Source organism: Cnephaeus nilssonii (genome assembly GCF_951640355.1).
Source record: "Cnephaeus nilssonii genome assembly, chromosome: 2".
Classification (NCBI taxonomy): domain Eukaryota; kingdom Metazoa; phylum Chordata; class Mammalia; order Chiroptera; family Vespertilionidae; genus Cnephaeus; species Cnephaeus nilssonii.
The window spans coordinates 27,589,619-27,609,018 of NC_137073.1; the positions used below are offsets into that span (position 1 = coordinate 27,589,619).

Consider the following 19,400-nt stretch of genomic DNA (forward strand, 5'->3'; position numbering starts at 1 on the left):
TATGTGGCCCTCAGCCCAGCCTGCACCCTTTCCATTCTGGGACCCCTCAGGGGATGTCTGACTGCCAGTTTAGGCCCGATCGTGGGATCGGGCCTAAACGGGCAGTTGGACATCGTTCTCGTAATCTGGGACCACTGGCTCCTAACCGCTCACCTATCGGCCTGCCTGGTCGCCCCTAACTGCCCTCTCCAGCCAGCCTGGTTGCCCCTAACCGCCTCAGCGTTGGCCCCTACCACCGTGGCTTTTTTCCGGAAGAATGTCTGGAAGATGCCCGGTCTAATTAGCATATTACCCTTTTATTAGTATAGAAGATAAATATTTGTCATATTATTCTCTACTTTTCTATATGAATTTAAAATACTCCAGAATATTTTAAGTGAATAAAAAAATGGTCCAGTTGCAGAAAAATAAAAGTTTTGAAATACAACCTGGTAGGCTTGAAAGCAACAACATTTGCGTAAAAGGGCGTAAGTTGCAGTCGGTAACAAAACTTGTTTTTAGGATTGCTTGGTTAATATTCTTTTGTTGGAAAGGCGTGGTTTGGGCAAAGGAGAAAAGGAAACCAGCCCTATAAAAGGGAATGTCTGATTGGGCCGTTGCCACAGCAGAGAGGAGCAGGTGCGGCAAAGGTTCAGGCTGTCCCACAGGCAAGGATGTCTGTGTGTATGGGACACCAAAGGACACCTGTCACACCTGAAAAACAATTTGCTAACACTCACAATTGCAGAGCTCAGGAAGAATCACTGTTTTTAAAACTATTATTTCCCTGACATATAAAATATACATACATATAAATATACACTGAGTGGCCAGGTTATTATGACCACCCCATCAGTACTTCGTTGGGCCACCTTTTGCCTTAAATACTGCGGTGATTCTTCTTGGCATTGACTCCACGAGATGTTGAAAGGTGATGCAAGGAATCTGACACCATACCTGATGAATAGCACTGTCCAGTTTTGTGAGATTTGATGGTTGTGGAACCAGCTGCCTGATGGCTCTTTTAACTTCATCCCACAAATGCGCAATCAGATTGAGATCTGGTGATTGTGGGGGCCACCTAAGCAAGGTAAAGTCTCCCTCATGTTCTTGAAACCACTCCTGCACAATATGAGCACCGTGGCATGGCGCATTGTCTTGTTGGAAGCCATCTTCATTGGGATACGCCATCAACATGATAGGATGAACATAATCAGCAATGATACTTAGGTATGTTGTGCTATTCAGACATTGTTCCACATGAATTAAAGGGCCCAAATCATGCCAGGAAAACATGCCCCAAACCATAACACTGCCCCCACCAGCTTGAAGGGTTGTACTCATGTATGTAGGGTGCATGCTTTCATGCTGTTTCCATGAAATTCTCACTCTGCCATCTGCATGATGCAACTGGAAACGTGATTCATCGGACCACATGACTTTTTTCCAATGCTCGACCGTCCAATCCTTGTGTTCCTGTGTGAATTAGAGACGTTTTACCTTGGTAACTGCAGACAGCAAAGGTGTTCGAACAGGCCTTCGGCTTCCATATCCCATAAGATGCAGTGTATGGCTAATTTGCCTACAAACATCAGGTGGTCATAATAATCTGGCCACTCAGTGTACATGCACTGTTCTGAGCTTCCCTGCCCTCCACTTAATATTTGGCTATGGCCTTCTTTTCATGCCAACGAATTGGATGTACAGACATAATTTTTAATGGCTACAGTGTTATCCCTGACTGTTTGACATTACTATGGTTTATTTCACTAACCCTTTATTGTGGGGCAGGTTGTTTCCGGTTTTCCCTGGCATCAACAACTACAGTAAACATAATTGCCTATTTGACTGTTTACTTAGGACACATTCACAGACATGGAACTCCTGGCCCAAAGCGAATTCACTTGAATTTTGATCCACATTTCCAAATTGACTTTCTAGAAAGTGTTTCTATTTGTTTAGTCCATGGGTTTTAAAGCAGATTACCCTCCCACAAACGGGGTAAGAGAAAACTGTTCAACGCACCTTTGGCAAATCGCAAACTCTTGCTGAACTTAAGCGACCCCTTCCTGGCATAGCTGTCTGCACGCTTTTCAGGGCACTTTTGAAGGAAGGAAAGGGATCCGGCGCCCCTATGGCTCTCCCACGGGGACAGAGCTGGAAAAGCAGTTTCCCAAGGAGGTGGAAGCTCAGCAGGGACCTTCCCGGCCGGAGAAGGGGCGCGCCCAGATGCCCTCTGCGCTCCGGGGCACAAAGGGTGGGGCCAGCCCTGGGCAGGCCATGGGGCAGGGTGGGGCAGCTCAGCCGTGTCCCCCTCTGGCCAAATTCCCACCAGCCCTGAGTGGTAAGAGCCCCCGGGCACCCTTCCCTGTGCCCTTTCCCAGGCGGGTGGGTGGGGACAGTGGGTGGTGGGGAGACCACGCCATCACTCCCAGTCCTGACTCCCGAATCCCGCACACTGTATTACTGAGAAACCTTAGGCGGGGACCGGCCACCGGGTGCAGGACCAGGAGGATCCGGGATGGAGGGTGAAGTCTAGGGAGGTACGGCTGGCACGGCTGAGGGCCCTGTGTGGGTGCGGGCGTGAGTGTGGGTTGCTCGGGTCCATGCTCATGCACATACCCACACGCCCGCACTCCGGCTCTGCACCCTCAGCCACCAGGAACCTCCAAGGAGCCTGCCGTGAGCTCAGATGCATCCAGTCCCAGCACCAAGCAAGTCTGAGAAAGTTTCCCAGACTGACTCCCACCACAAGACTAATGCCCCACCTCCTTCCTCCCGCCGCATGTGAGGCGCCTCGCCTCCTTTCACCTCCTGGTGACCGTTTGTTTGGTCATTTTGGACGTGAACACACAGCTCCCTCCCACCGCCAGCCTGCTATTTAGTCGTCTGTCTGGTTGTTTAGGTCATGACGGCCCCTAGCTTTTTATATATTAGGATAAGATGTATACAACTACCTTTAAAAAGTCTTGAAAACAGTCAAATGATGACTATAGAGTTATTCTGATACAATTCCTCTAGAAAACAGACTCAAGCATATCCCCAAGGGACTGACATACATGTGAGATTCTCTAACGATTACATATTTTAAATCTCCTCTTTTTTAAAAATATATTTTATTGACTTTTTTACAGAGAGGAAGGGAGATAGATAGAAACATCAATGAGTTTCTATTTCTAACTGTACTAATTAATGTATTTATACTAAGACAGTAATTGGATTTTTAAATGGACTCTGATTCCTTTCAACATCCTCAATAACTCCTATAGGACCTAAGTCCTTAGGTATCTTGACGTAGGAAATATGCTGTTAAATAGCAAACTGGTAAATAAACATACTATCTATAATCAAAGGTAAAATATGTATGGTAATTCCTCCTGCTTAAGCACTGGAATTTTTTTTAGGGGTGCTCCTGAAATAGCCATTTCCTACTACTAAACATGAAGAAATAAAAATGTCTCATAGGTAAATATCAAAAGATATGGTCTCCTAAATATAATAGGAAAGATACTTTTCAGAATAATCACACTATTCTAACTATAAGAAAATGTATTAAAGACAATTTTTGTAGTTATTAAAATATACAAGTAAGCAGCAACCAAGAGCCAAAAAACAATGCTCAAAATCTCACTCTGGCCAGTGTTGCTGGCTGGTTAGAGCATTGACCCTCGCACTGAAGGAACGAGGGTTCGAGTCCCGGTCAAGAGCACTTACCTGGGTTGCAGGTTTGATCCTGGCCCCAGTCAGGGCACATGCAGGAGGCAACCAATAGATGTGTCTCTCTCACATCTATGTTTCTCTCTCTTTCCCCCTGTCCCACCCTCTATATATAAATCAATGGAAAAAATATCCTCAGGTGAGGATTAAAATTAAAAAGTACCAAAATCTCATGATAGCTTAATACTTATCCTATATAATAAAGAGGTAATATGCAAATTGACCATCACTCCAACACACAGCATGGTTGTCCCCATGTGGTCAAAGATGGCCACCCCCATGTGGAAACAAGATGGCCACCACAAGATGGCCAGCAGGGGACGGCAGTTGTGGGCAATCAGGCCAGCAGGGGAGGGCAGTTGGGAGGGACCAGACCTGCAAAGGAGGGCAGTTGTGGGCGATCAGGCCTGCAGGGGAGGGCAGTTAGAGGTGACCAGGCCAGCAGGGGAGGACCAGGCCAGCAGGGGAGAGCAGTTAGGGGCAACCAGGCCGGTAGGGGAGGGCAGTTAGGGGCAACCAAGCCAAAAGAGGAGGGCAGTTGGGAGCAACCAGGCCTGCAGGGGAGGGCAGTTGGGGACGACCAGGCCAGCAGGGGAGGGCAGTTAGGGGTGACCATGCCTGCAGGGGAGGGCAGTTGGGGGGGGGACCAGGCCTGGAGGGGAGGGCAGTTTGGGGGGACCAGGCCTGCAGGGGAGGGCAGTTTGGGGGGACCAGGCCTGCAGGGGAGGGCAGTTGGGGGGGGACCAGGCCTGCAGGGGAGGGCAGTTGGGGGCAACCAGGCCAGCTGGGGAGGGCAGTTAGGGGTGACCGGGCCAGCAGGGGAGGGCAATTGGGAGTGACCAGGCCTGCAGGGGAGAGCAGTTGGGGGCGACCAGGCCAGCAGGGGAGAGGAGTTAGGGGTGACTGGGCCATCAGGGGAGGGCAGTTAGGGGCAATCGGGCTGGCAGGGGAGGGCAGTTAGGGGTGACCAGGCCTGCAGGGGAGGGCAGTTGGGGGGGACCAGGCCTGGAGGGGAGGGCAGTTGGGGGGGACCAGGCCTGCAGGGGAGGGCAGTTTGGGGGGACCAGGCCTGCAGGGGAGGGCAGTTGGGGGCAACCAGGCCAGCTGGGGAGGGCAGTTAGGGGTGACCGGGCCAGCAGGGGAGGGCAATTGGGAGTGACCAGGCCTGCAGGGGAGAGCAGTTGGGGGCGACCAGGCCAGCAGGGGAGAGCAGTTAGGGGTGACTGGGCCATCAGGGGAGGGCAGTTAGGGGCAATCGGGCTGGCAGGGGAGGGCAGTTAGGGGTGACCAGGTCTGCAGGGGAGGGCAGTTGGGGGGGACCAGGCCTGGAGGGGAGGGCAGTTGGGGGGGACCAGGCCTGCAGGGGAGGGCAGTTGAGGGGGACCAGGCCTGGAGGGGAGGGCAGTTGGGGGGGGGGGGGGACCAGGCCTGGAGGGGAGGGCAGTTAGGGGCGACCAGGCCTGCAGAGGAGGGCAGTTGGGAGCAACCAGGCCAGCATGGGAGGGCAGTTAGGGGCCACCAGGCTGGCAAGGGAGGGCAGTTAAGGGTGACTGGGCCAACAGGCAAGGGCAGTTGGGGGTGACCAGGCCTCCAGGGGAGGACAGTTAGGGGTGACCAGACCTGCATGGGAGGGCAGTTGGGAGCAACCAGGCCGGCAGGGGAGGGTGGTTAGAGGTGACCAGGCTGGCAGGAGAGGGTGGTTAGGGGCAATCAGGTCGGCAGGGGAGCAGTGAGGCCTCTATCAGGCTGGCAGGGGAGTGGTTAGGGGGTTATCAAGCTGGTAGGCAGAAGTGGTTAGGGGAAATCAGGCAGACAGGCAGGCAAGCAGTTGGGAGCCAGCAGTTCTGGATTGTGAGAGTGATGTCCAACTGCCTGTGTAAGCCCGATCCCAGTGATGTCCGACTGCCTGTGTAGGAGTGGAATCGGGCCTACATGGGCAGTCAGACATCCCTCGAGGGGGTCCCAGATTGGAGAGGGTACAGGCTGGGCTGAGGGACACACACCTCCCGTGCACGAATTTCATGCACCAGGCCTCTAGTATATATATACTCTTATAATAATATGAAATCTCATTAATTCCTATTTGTTTAGAGCAGTGATGGGCAACCTTTTGAGCTTGGTGTGTCAAACTTCGCCAAAAAACTGAGCATAACTCAGGTAGTGTGTCACTTTGAGGAAAAAACATTATTTCGCAAATGTTTCATCCTCGGCATGCAGCCGCCTCAGTGGCCGCGTGTCATCAGAAATGGCTACGCGTGTCAGTGCTGACACGCGTGTCATAGGTTCGCCATCACTGGTTTAGAGGATACATGTGGGGCTTTTTTAAGTAGTACTTCAAATTATTGCACTGGCAGAGTATATCTTTTCCATGATCCCATGGATCCATCTCCCTACTTATTCCCTTTAAAACAAATGTACGCACATACTAGACTGGGACTGAGGGAAAGCAATGTAGCATTCAAGTGGCATTCTTATAAGAATTAGTTTACAAATTCCAATGATATAAAAAAGTTAGGAAAGGTACAAACTACCTTTTAACCTACCCTTTCTCTAATTCCATTTGTACCTGCCCTCCAATATATGTACTCACAAAGATTGTTTCCTAGGTTACAATTTCAATTGGTATCAAGTTCTTAACATGTGACTAAAAAAAATACAGAAGAAAAAAAAAAAGAATGATGGTGATCTATAGTAAAATTCCTCATTGGCCACTTGAAACAGGTTTTTAGCCTAATGAAAGCCCAGTAGAAAATGTAGAAAGAACACCACTACTATACTGGAGAGCAATTAACTGCATCTCCACCAACATATTTTTTAAGTATGAATATGAGCAATGTTACAAATGTCATATGCCATACTTAACAAAAACTTAACAATTATGAGCTTCCACTCATATATACTCTTCGACATTAATACCCTTTATGAAATCTTTTTTAAATTATTTTTATAGATTTCAGAAAGGAAGGGAGATGGAGAGAGAGAGAGAAACGTTTATGATGAGAGAGAATCATGGATTGGCTGCCTCTTGCATGCCCCACACTGGGGATCGAGCCTGCAACCCGGGCATGTGCCCTTGACCTGGTTCACAGGTCAATGCTCAACCACTGAGCCACGCCGGCCGAGCCCTTTATGAAATTTTTATAAGTTACTACACACACACACACACACACACACACACACAATCACTCTAGAAGAGAAAGATGAAATGTGAACTAGAGAGTGTGTACCTGTGTAGATAATTCTCAAACTTTTTGAGGAAGAGATAAAAGTTCCAACATTTGATTTAGACATAGCACTATAAATAGCATCTGTGTAGCACTTTAACAGTTTTGAAAGTAATGTCCCCAACTTCTCTTTAACCAGCTCTAACGCTACATCTTAGGAAGGCAAGAATGATTTCCTCAGAGGGCAATGCCAGTACAAAAGACCTTTGTCTTCCCATTCTTAGCCCACTGCTATTTTCATGACATCCTAAGGTAAATATTTGTGAAGGATCTATATTAAAAATGCACACATTCTTAAAAATAAGTATACCTTAAAGAGGAATCTAAAACACCCAGTTTCTATCTTCTCCAATGCAATTCTAAGAAAACAAGCAGAAAATTTTTAAATGGACTAAAAGAGTGGGGAGAACAGCACTATTGGTGTAATTTTTATATCCTTAATAAGATTACAATAAGAACACAGGGAATGTTAGCATTACAGTAACTATACAAGATAGGCTTCTTTTACAAAGCTTTGTTTTATAGTCATCAACTGATATTCCTTCACATTAATTAAGCCTAAATTATTTTTTTTAATTTTTTAGAACATTGGATTTTTTTAAAATTTAAATTCTTTATTGTTTAAAGTATTACATAAGTCTCCTCTCCTGGACCCTCCACCCCCAATTTCAATATTTTCCAAAAAGGGACAAGATATCACATATTAAAATGCTACCAATATTTCAAATAATGATAGAATAACTTTTAACAGAATTCTAACTCAAACCCTTCAAAAACAATACAAACTGTGTCTTTGAATTCCTTTAAACCCAACTAATAAACACTAAATCTCAAGTTTTATAGTCCTGCTGCTGGGAAGCCTCCTACATTTTTATTTTTCTCCACATTTATCCAAAGAATATAAGGACAGGCAAGGAAAACAACCAGAGTGTTAGGAAAGAAAATCCAGGATGTGTTCTCTTTCCAATTAAATATATATTAATTCAATTGTGCCACATTATGTGATACTGATCATCTTTGGATCTTTTTAATCATCTAATCAGAAAACAGTCCAATTCTATAAAGATAAAGTTTTATATCTTTCCTGAAATTAATAGGATTTTCTGGCAAATCTCAGGAAGCCAGTGAAGGGCACCAAAGTCCTGCCTTTTGGGATAGTGATTTTAAAATGGTTATTAGGAAATAAAAGACCATCCCACTTTCCTGTCCAAAAGATTCAGATGGAAAAACTTGCTCCAGGAAAGAAACCTTAGCTTATTCACCTTAGCTTAATTTGAGTTAAGTATGGTAGATAGTTGGCACCAAGCAGGGGCCTGGTTAGCTAGATACCCCCTTGTCCCACTAAAGCAAGAATTTACCTGCAGTATGTTCAGCTCTTTCTCAACTACCTATAAATTGCCTTCTTCCTTTAAAATCCCATCACTAATCATCCCCTTCTCCTTTGTCCAAAAAGACATATACACCCAATTTGCCAAACAATCTTTGAATTTTCATGCTTACATGAATTCTCCAGGAGCACATATTGAAATTTGATTTTCTCCTGTTATTCTGTCTCTGTTAATGTGATTATCAGACCAGCTAGAATATAGAAATTGGAAAAGATATATTTTTAAGCAGCACACTATCATAGAATCTGCCATTAGGGCAATGAATCTGAATTTCCAGGGTTAGGATCAAAACAAAGAATCTGGAAGTAAAGAAAGTATTACATTTCAGACAAGACATTCCAGGGTTCATATTATCAGGAATATAAACTAAGGAGACCCTGAAGAGGATGAATAGCAGGAGTCATGGATTGCTTCAAAGAACTAAATATTTCAAGATGAAAGTTAAAATTTCAAACGCACATAACACAACTCTTTTAAAATCAGAAGATTAAAATGCTAAAGAGGAAAGACAGACACATTTTCAATGAATAAATTTAAAAGAGGAAAAATTTAAATCTCAGTAAAAAAAAAACAAAATGTTGCCAACACTATCAAATATGAAGGAAAAAACTAAGCTATCCTACCTAATAATAGACAAATATGCAAATTGACCATACCTCCACTACACCCAAGCCAGGCCCACCAGCCTAAGCCACGCCCACCAGCCAATCAGGGCGAGTATGCAAATAAACCGAACCAAGATGGCTACAGCCACCGAGAGCAAGGTTTCCCAGGCAACAGAGGGAAAGAAGCTTTCCGCCTGCCCTTGACAGGCCTAAGCCTCCACTCAAGCTACAAAGTTTCAATTATAGAAGGTAAACAAATTCAAACAGAATGGCGGCAGCCACGGAGCTGGAGAGACCAGGCCAGGGTTGCCCGCGGTAACGGAGAAAGCAAAGCTTTCCGCACACCCTGTCCGGGCTCAGGCCTCTGCTTAAGACTACAAAGTTTCAATTATAGGAGGTGAATTAACTCAAACAGAAATGGCTGCTGGTGGAGCATGCAGGAGGCTTGGCTCCGCTCCAGGCTACAAAGTTTCAATTGTACAAGGTAAATAAATTCCAGATACCAGTGCCTCCGCTTGGGTCGCCAGGGGGCGTGGCTGGCCTGCAAACCACCACAGGCCCCTTGCTCAGGCCGCCCCACGCCCCAAGGGAACCCCCACCCTTATCTGGGACACCCTTCAGGGCAAACCAGCTGGCCCCCACTCCTGCACCAGGCCTCTATCCTATCTAATAAAAGAGTAATATGCAGATTGACCACCACCAACACACAATATGTCTGCCCCCATGTGGTCAAAGATCCTGCCCCCATGTGGTCAAAGATCCTGCCCCCATGTGGACAGAAGATGGCCACAAGATGGCCAGCAGGGGAGGGCAGTTGGGGGCAAACAGGCTGGCAGGGGAGCAATTAGGCATCAATCAGGTTGGCAGCAGAGTGGTTAGGGGGTGATCAGGCTGGCAGGCAGAAGCGGTTAGGGGCAATCAGGAAGGCAGGCAGGCAAGCAGTTGGGAGCCAGAAGCCCTGGATTGTGAGAGGGATAACCAACTGCCTAAATGGGCAGTCAGACATCCCTCCAGGGGTCCCAGATTGGAGAGGGTACAGGCTGGGCTGAGGGACATCCCCTCCCCCTCCGTGCACAAATTTTGTGCACCGGGCCTCTAGTGTTGTTATAAAATCCAATATGTATGTACTAGTGGAGCCTTTTCCCTAATCAACAGAAAAGGCATTAACATATTGGATATAGTAAAAATAAATAATGTATATAAAGATGTAAATATTTAGTTTAACAATTTAAAAAAATCTGTAGACATACATTAGTATACAATTACCTCAAGCCACTGCAGAGCCATTAATAATTTTGGTTCTTTATTACGATAAAAAGGGTAAGGGAAAGGGAAAAAGTAGTGCCTCTCTTATATATAAACAAAGAAAAAGCATAACTTAGGAAGTTCCATACCAAAAAAAAAAAAAAAAATCTACAATTCTGATACCAGAAACCCCTCTGAAAAAAATATTTTTAAATAATTAATACAAAAAGCCTGTGAAAGGTTTTAAACTAAACATGAGGTTCTAGACATACTATGAATAATAATATGAATAACAACCATAACCTCCAAAGCAATAATTTCTAACAGGACTACAATTTCCTTTTTTGAAAGAATATAAAGATTAATATAAAAGAAGTAATTCACTGTTTAGAAATCTGTTGAATCTGGAAATTTTGGGTTTCAATCATTCCCCAATCAGCAGGCATACAACTGGCAAGTTTTGTTTCCTCAAGTCATTCTGATGGAAAGCCAGAAAGCTCAACTCGGCACTTAACTTTTAAATGATTAGCTTAAAGATTCAACAGATACAGGATAAGATAATGTGTAAAAGAACTTTAAATATGAGAGCAAGGTATTTTTTTCAAGATGGATAAAACTTTAAGTCTTAAACAACCATATTCTTTCTTCTGTAAAAGATCTAGCCATCTCAGTCCACTAGAACACTGTTCCTTTGAACCTGTTCAATCAGCTTAAGTTGCTATCCCTGGCTAACTGTGCTGCTATACAAAAACAGTTCCTCTCAAAATGCCTCCTACAGTAAATGTTATAAACTCTACAGAAAAAAAACTTGCAGAATTCCATTTTCATGTATTTACTTAAGAAAACAGAAATACACAAAATAGAGTGTAAACTACTTGATGCACTACAATAGAGAAGAAATACAGAGGTAAAATGATTATACAAGATGCATGCACATGGGGGAAGTGTACCCAGTGAAATGTTAGAGAATGCTGCTTCTCCTCACTGAGGGATGACATTCAGGCTGAGAGAGCAGGGGAGTACCGCAGGGTCAAGTATGCTAAGAGCAAACTGTGCAGTAGTAGCATGCAGCAAGAACAGCACATGCAAAGGCCCTAGGGCAGAAGTGAGCTTGAGGAGTGCTTTAGGTAAGAAGACACAGAAGCTGGGGAGAATTGGCTCTGGCTCAGCCCTTAGGGACTTAAACTAACTGGAGAACATGAGATCAATCATTGAAGTGATAAGCACAGTTAGCTTTCATTGTAGATCTGTCCAAGATCAGAAAGTAGAGGGATCATTGAGGGCAGAGGTAGCAGGGTAGGAGTGTTAAGGGTTATATTGCTGAGAGTATTAAAAATTAGAGCTAATAAGAGTAGGTATGTAGAGGATGAAGAAAGGTACATGAACCTGTAGTTCACAGGAATAAAATTGGCCAAGCAGAGGAGTTCCTCTGTGTTCCAGGACACAAATGCCTGAAAAGGTTTTATCGGCAGATCCATCACCTAAAACTGATTTCACAGAGATCATTAAGTTGGTGATAAATTATAAGATAATATTCAATGACTTTTCTACAAAAAAAAAAAATGAGGCAAAACCTACCTGTACACTCCACCCTTGTTTTTTTGGGGGGGTGTGGTAAAGGTGGGAGAGAAATCTAACTGAAAAGTCATAGTGTAGCTACATCTTAATTAGGGTCATTGTTATACAGGTGTATACATTTGTCAAAATACACTGAATTAAAAACCAAAACATATGCAAATCTTATCTAAAAAAAGTAATACAATGGAATTAAAAAATTCAAATAAAAGTACACATACCCTGGCCCGTTGCTCAATGGTTAGAGCATCAGCCGTGGACCAAAGTGCCAGGGGTTCGATTCCCGGTCAAGGGCACATACCTTGGTTGCAGGTTCCCCAGCCCAGGTAGGGGCGAATAAAGGAGGCAACCAAATGATGTCTCTCTCATATCCATGTTTCTTTCTCTCTCTGCACCCCCTTCTCCCTCCCTTCCACTTACTCAGAAATCAATGGAGAAAATATTCTCAGGTGAGGATTAAAAAGGAAAAAAAGTATACTCAACTAATATAAGATGGAGTAGATCTATTTTAAAAACACAAACATTTCTACATCAAAAAACTATAGGAACTTAATGAGAAACACTCTACATTTTAAAATATTAAAATGTAGTAAAAGCTGGAGTATTTCATATAGGAATTAAATCATAAAATGTCTGCAATCCTTACTTTTAGGCCTCTATATAAGTGTGTGTTTTATTTTGTAGTCTCCAAAATAAAATGGGTTGAGAAAACTTTAAGATAGACAAGGACAAATAACCAAAGTAATAATATGAGGAGAAACCAAATAAACAACAGCTTGTGTGACTTCATAAAGGGAAGTCCACTATAAGGAGCCCCAGGGATTTATTTTAGGTGGTTAGAATAGGAAAAGAAAAGCAAATAAGCAAGTGCTACTATATGCCAGGCAGTGAAGGCAGGAAATCTTAAATTAAAAAGTTGTGAGAAGTCAATGTTCCCAAAAGACACCATGGATCACATTCCATTTTATGTGTATGACCATTCCATATAATGTAAGTGTCCTAACCTGAACTGAAGTGTGAGCAGAAAAAAAGTACCACTTTAGAGACCATCCTCAAAATCAAATCCAGATAACAAAAAGACTGGAAATTCCCATATATTGGACTGAATACTTTTGTCTGAATTAAAATCAAGAATTATGAACAGAATATTGAGGTCCTTAGCAGTGTCTTGTCCACTGTTCTAATTACCTTCTACTTCAGTGTCAGAGCGCCCTCCTCCTATTAATTTTAATCTTCCTAAATTACGCCACTTTCCTGCTGGTAGAATGTCAATGGTTTCCTAAAGTCATCCCAAATAAACTACAATTCAAAAGCCTACAATCCAGCTCCAAACCAACTCTTGAGCTTTATCTCTTACTAGAGGCCCGGTGCATGAAATTCGTGCACGGGGTGGGGTGTGTCCCTCAGCCCAGCCTGCACCCTCTCCAATCTGGGACCCCTCAAGGGATGTCCAGGTAGGATCGGGCCTAAACGGGCAGTTGGACATCCCTCTCACAATTCAGGACTGCTGGCTCCCAACTGCTCGTCTGCCTGCCTTCCTGATTGCCCTTAACCACTTCTGCCTGCCAGCTGATCACCCCCTAACCACTCCCCTGCCAGCCTGATTGATGCCTAACTGCTCCCCTGCCAGCCTGTTTGCCCCTAACTGCCCTCCCCTGCAGGCCTGGTCACCCCTAACTGCTCTCCCCTGCAGGCCTGGTCACCCCTAACTGCTCTCCCCTGCAGGCCTGGGTCCCCCCCAACTGCCCTTCCCTGCAGGCCCGGTCACCCCCAACTTCCCTCCTCTGCCAGCCTGGCCACCCCTAACTGCCCTCCCCTGCAGGCTTCATCGCCCCCAACTGCCCTCCCTTGCAGGTCTGGTCCCTCCCAACTGCCCTCCCCTGCTGGCCTGATCGCCCACAACTGCCCTCCCTTGCAGACCTGGTCCCTCCCAACTGTCCTCCCCTGCTGGCCATCTTGTGTCCACATGGGGGCAGCCATCTTGTGTGTTGGAGTGATGGCCAATTCGCATATCATTCTTTTATTAGATAGGATAGAGGCCTGGTGCACGGGTGGGGGCCAGCTGGTTTTCCCTGAAGGGTGTCCCGGATCAGGGTGGAAGTTCCCTTGGGGCATGGGGCGGCCTGGGTGAGGGGGCCTGTGGTGGTTTGCAGGCTGGCCACACACCCCCGGCGAACCAAGCTGAGGCCCTGGTATCTGGGATTTAATTATCTTCTATAATTGAAACTTTGTAGCCTTGAGCAGAGCCAAGCCTCCTACTCACTCTGTGGCTGCAGCCATTTTTGTTGGGATTTATTTATCTTCTATAACTGAAACTTTGTAGCCTTGAGCAGAGGACAAGGCAGGCCAGGGCTGCAGAAGCTTGGCTTCCTTCATCTCCAGGGGCAACTCAAGCTCTCTCCGTGGCCGCAGCCATCTTGTTTGGGTTAATTTGCATACTCGATCCTGATTGGCTGGTGGGCGTGGCTTGTGGGTGTAGCAGAGGTACAGTTGATTTGCATATTATTCTTTTATTAGATAGAATTTGTATCACTCCTCACAAGTACACCATCCTAAACTAGAAATGTTTTAGCAAGGACAACTTATATTTTTCCATCTCCCTACTTTCGTGTGTGTGTGTGTGTGTGTGTGTGTGTGTGTATGTATATGTGTGTAAGATTCCTCCCTCCCACCAGAGATTAAAAATGGTGGCTGAGTAGGTGGATGCTGCACAGACATGCTCCCAGGAACAAGCTGGAATTACAACTGAAATATGGAAAGGCTTCCTGAGTAATCAACAGAAAACTCACAGGAGAGAACCCTGATACCAGAGGACCAAAGGTGGAGACTGCACAGAGACTGGTAGGAGGGGCAGAGGGGCGAAAGGGCTAGTGGGGCCCCACCACAGACAGTAACTGAAGTCCTGGAGAGATACCTCAGCTGTCGGCAGGGGGGAAGAGGCGGGGGGCAGGGACACTGAGAACTCTGGGATCTAAAGATTCCTACCCCCCCACACACACACACACACCATTTACTGTCAAAATAGTAGAGATCAATTTCATGGCCCCACTGCTTCCCTACCCCCCACTCAACCATAGCTTTCCCTCCACTGACTCCAGGTTTTAAAATCTGTTAATCACATACAGAAATAATTATACCAAGACTTGTATCACAATTAATATCCATATAATGCTTTACCTTTTACAAACTCCTTTCTTATCTGCTATACTAACATACTAAGTTTCAATTTAAACATACATTTGCCAATTATTTAATAAGGAATATATTTTATTTTATAATGGAAAAAATATATTTCCCCCCAAAATTAAACATTCATACACAATTATCTGAAAATCCTTAGTGTGCTTGGAAACCTGTGGTACAAAATTGGCAATCATTCAATTATATTAAAACTATATAGTTATAAAATACGTAACTTAATTTTTCCCTTATATAGTTTATTATATTATGTCTCTATGGATATTAGACAGTACAGACTTATAAAAGGCTGAATAGACAGCTCTGACTTCAAAAATCCAACTTCTCACAATGTCAGATATACTGGTTTCTGGCTTTTCTATCTTCACAGCATTCTTCCTTGTCTTTTGGTCTGTGACAATGTAGAATAAAGGTATTTGTACTTTGGAGAACTTTAATCTTTCTAGATTTTACCAAATATTGAAGATATTTTTAATATATAGTTGCATCCTTTTAGAATTATGAAAGATCGTAAGTCTGGGTACTGTAAGGCACCTAGTATCTATCTGTTAAACGAATCAAGCCCTAAGATTTCCAAGTATAGAAGTAAAATCTATTTTCCGTTGACCTGCATGCTTCCTCTTGTTGGACTAATCTATATTTGACTTGAATGTCAAATTAATCATGTCATTTGGAAATTAAAATTTACAATAATTAGTTATACATTTAATTTTAAAAACAAATCATTCTGATCTCTATCTTGATTGGTACTAGATTACTTCCCAAAATAAAGTGAAGAAAAGGGAAAGCTTTGGCTAGCAGCAATGATTAAAAAAACACAAGTATTTGCCTAATCACTCTTATTTGAGAGTACAGTGAATAGAAAGTAAGACTATAGTGCTAGATACATGCTTTCTGCTGAAGGTATGCTTCTAGCAAAGGTGGGCTTGCTCTGATGCCTTATGACACTAGTCTCTTCAGCCATCTGGAACACTTCCTGTCAATATGTGTGAAGTAGCATGTGTGACCATGATTGACTCAACAGTCGGTTTCCAGACTAACTGACAAAAGCCTGTATCTAGGGAAATAGAACCAAATGAAGCAAAGGAGGAATGGTACAGAAAGGCAAAGAATCTTTTAAAAAACCAAAGTGACTCAGATGAACCACAGGAATCTGCTTGCATTTGAAGATGTTTAGGAAAATCAGCCCTGACCCAGTAGCTCAGTTGGTGAGAGCGTCATCCTGATATACCAAGGTTGTGGGTTCGATCTCCAGGCAGGGCACATACAAGAAACAACCAATGAATGCTTAAATAAGTGGAACAACAAATTGACAAATTGATGCCTCTCTTTCTCTCTGCCTCTAAAATCAATCAATAAATAAAAAAGTAAAAAATATTTACTTAAAAAATAAAACCCCACGGAGGATCAAGCTCCATTCTGTCAGTTAACTGTAGACTGTCACCTTTCCTTAAGTGAAGTGGGGACAGAACAACCTCAAAGTTAACTTATGAAAATTTATGACCTGGCAAACATCTGAGGTGACCATGCAAATAAAGCTACAGTGTACTGTCCATACTTCTCTGTTCCCTCCTTTACATAGTCAAGTATTTCCAACATCTAACCAACTGTTACTCTGTGTAATCAAGTATATCTCACAGTATCTGTCCATCTAGGCATAAGTTCTGAGAATTTATTACAGAGCATAGCTTGAAAGCAAGCATACATTGCCTTGCCCCCGCCCACCCTAATCCACACATCCAGGAAATAAAATAAAACATGGATAATATTAATAATCCATGTACACAGTTCATAACTGTGTAAGTTATTCTGCTTCATATTGGTCAAATAAAAGTCAGGTGACCCCAGCAGGTGGCTGCAACGCTGCTCATCCATTTATTTAGAATTACAAGCTACAATTTATTCTTTTCCAAAAGCTCTAGGACTCTTTGACAAGGGCATTTTATATAGTCCTCTAAAGGGATATTACATTATTTCATATATGCTGACCACAATATTGAAAAATAATGAAAAATCCATTGTCAAAGAGCTCTCAAACATCCAATTTTATCATCTAACTCCTTAGATGCAAAAAAAAAAAAAATCACACATTTCAGTGAAAGTATAAAACAACTAAGAATGTTAATTACAGATAAAAATACTTAAGCTAGTCAACAGACTTTTATTTAAAGCACTCACAAACCCTCCCTGGCTATACTTTTTCAATTTTTTAAAAACTACGTAACATCTCAATTCCAGATTCAGAAATGGACTTTTAAAGTCATCTAGTTATATTCATCAGTTCTCAACAGACACCCGATTTGTTAAGGCATATTAAATGGAATAGGATGCATACCACCTATTAGCCAAAAGATTTTTAGTTTTCTATCAAGTCTTAAAATGCTACTACCCACTTATTTCTTTCCAAACACTGTTGGAATTAACATCAGGAAGCAAAAGTTATCCCAACAACCTGGGTATCTTACATGTATTTGGTCAGTTCCTGGACAATCATAATGTAAGTGTGCTTCAAAATATGAAAGCTCCATGAATCAACTAATCCTTAAATATTGCATACACTTAGGGAATTCTAGGCACCGGGTTAAATTCTAAGTACTAGTCTCTGAATATTACAAGCACTTATTCAATAAGAGATGTAAAAACCAATCAGTCCTAAATTAACTAAATTAAGCACAACTGCCCATTAATCAGATTAATCAGAAAGACACCACATTTAAGTTGATGCTCCTATTTAATGTATTCAATATCAACTAGGCCCCAAAGCGGTTTGCGAGCAAATCCTCCATACATGAGGAAATTAATTCTCTACTCCTCGGAGTGGTCAGGTGTGAATTGCTCTCCACCAAAACTTCATTTCCCAGGACCAGAACTGGTGGGCCTCCTTAGCGCACTCCCAGTCTCATGCCCCACAACTACCCTGCCTGAAGTCAGACGAAAGCCTCATTGAGTTGGGTGGTGTTTCTTAAATTATTAACACGTGGAGGGTGGGGGTGGGGGGTCACAGAAGAGATCACAATTAAGGAGGTCTTTCCTATGGGCGCTGGGAGGGCGAGGGACCAAGGAAGTAGGAATTACAGAGAGGGTCCTGGACTCTCAGGGTCCTCCAACACTAATCCCAAATTGGGGAGAAAATGGTAACTAAAATGTGTCCCCACCAGCAGGCCCCTTTCTTCGCCACCCTTGACCCAACTCCTAGGCCGGTGCCTCCGCCGGGCGCGCAGGGTCTCGGCTTTAGGCCTGGCCTCCCCGCGGCCTTCCTCCCGGAGCCGGGGCGGGAGGGGACCCAGGAAGCCGCGCCCGGTTCCCGGGGGGTGGAGGGCCTAGGCCGCGCCTCCCAGCCCGGCAGCCTCAGGCCTCGGCGCCCGAGGCGGGCCCAGGGGTCGCGGCGGCGGGCAGCGCTGCGCTCACCTACCTGGGTTGCCAGTCATTCCAGCTCCGCGGGTACCTGGTGCCGCCGCCGCTGCTCAGCCGAGACCCTGGGGCTCTGCGGCTCATTACCTTCCCCGACACGACATGGCCAGGCGCCGCCGCCCGAAGAAGCGCCAGTCGCCGCCCGAACTGATCGCTGCCGAGACTCTGCTCCGGCCCGGGGATGAGGAGGAAGCCGGGGAAGAGGAGGAGGCGGCGGAGGGCGGGGGAGGCAGACGGCCGTTCCGGGTTCCGCCTGAGCCCACAGCGCAGTAGGAGGAGGAGGGAGCGGCGCGGCGAGCGGGAGGCGGAGGAAGGGGAGGCGACGTCTCTTCCAGGCCCGCGCGCGGCCCGCGACGCCGGGACCCAAGAGGAGGAGGACGGCGAGGAGGAGGCGGTGGCGGCAGCTCCTCACGCTCACACAGATACAGCTTCCCCGCCTCCCGACTCCGCCTGCCGCTGCCGCACGGCATGCTGGGAGCGGGAGGCGGGGCGGGCGCCCGCCTAGCCAGGGCACAGGGGCGGGGCCTGGAGGGAGGGGCGGGGCCTGGAGGGCGGGGCGGGGCTAGAGAGCCGCCCTCCCGCGCCCGGGGCACGCCTCCACTCCCGGCGAACCACGCCAAGGTTCCTGGGCCCGCAGCTTGGGCTCCTGGGAGAGGGGATGTCTGCCACCACCCCTACACGCACACGCCCCCAGCACGCCCCAGAAGGCACCTGACCCTGGAGAGCCGGACTGTCAGCGGTAAACAAGAATCCAATCCAAGACCTGGAGTGCCCGCGCGCGCTCACCTTCCCCACCCTGTCTGGTGAAAAGTAAAAATAATAAAAAAGAAAGGGCGTGGATATCCACCTAGCCAACCCCCACCTAAAGTGTTCCCTGGAGTCCTGACACCTTGACCATCTCTTCACATTGATAAGCACTAAACTAAATGGAGGGAGAAAAGGGAGCAACCACCAGCCCCTGCCCTCACAACATGAACCGTGCTTTGGAATCCTCTCACCCTAGCACTTGCCCACCTTCGCCACCAGAAAGAGTTTGGCTGAATTAGGAGGGTCAAACT

General features: G+C 45.5%; 1 protein-coding gene across 2 annotated transcripts in view; it reads right to left on the reverse strand.

Moving 5' to 3' along the window:
- Positions 1-18,771, reverse strand: part of SMG1 (SMG1 nonsense mediated mRNA decay associated PI3K related kinase) — a 112,422-nt gene extending 93,651 nt beyond the window's left edge. For both annotated transcript variants that reach the window (XM_079794605.1, XM_079794606.1), the window contains exon 1: positions 18,344-18,771. In XM_079794605.1, the coding sequence (XP_079650731.1) occupies positions 18,344-18,426 (83 nt within the window). In that variant the 5' untranslated portion in view covers positions 18,427-18,771. The remainder of the gene's footprint in view (positions 1-18,343) is intronic.
- Positions 18,772-19,400: the final 629 nt, after the last annotated feature.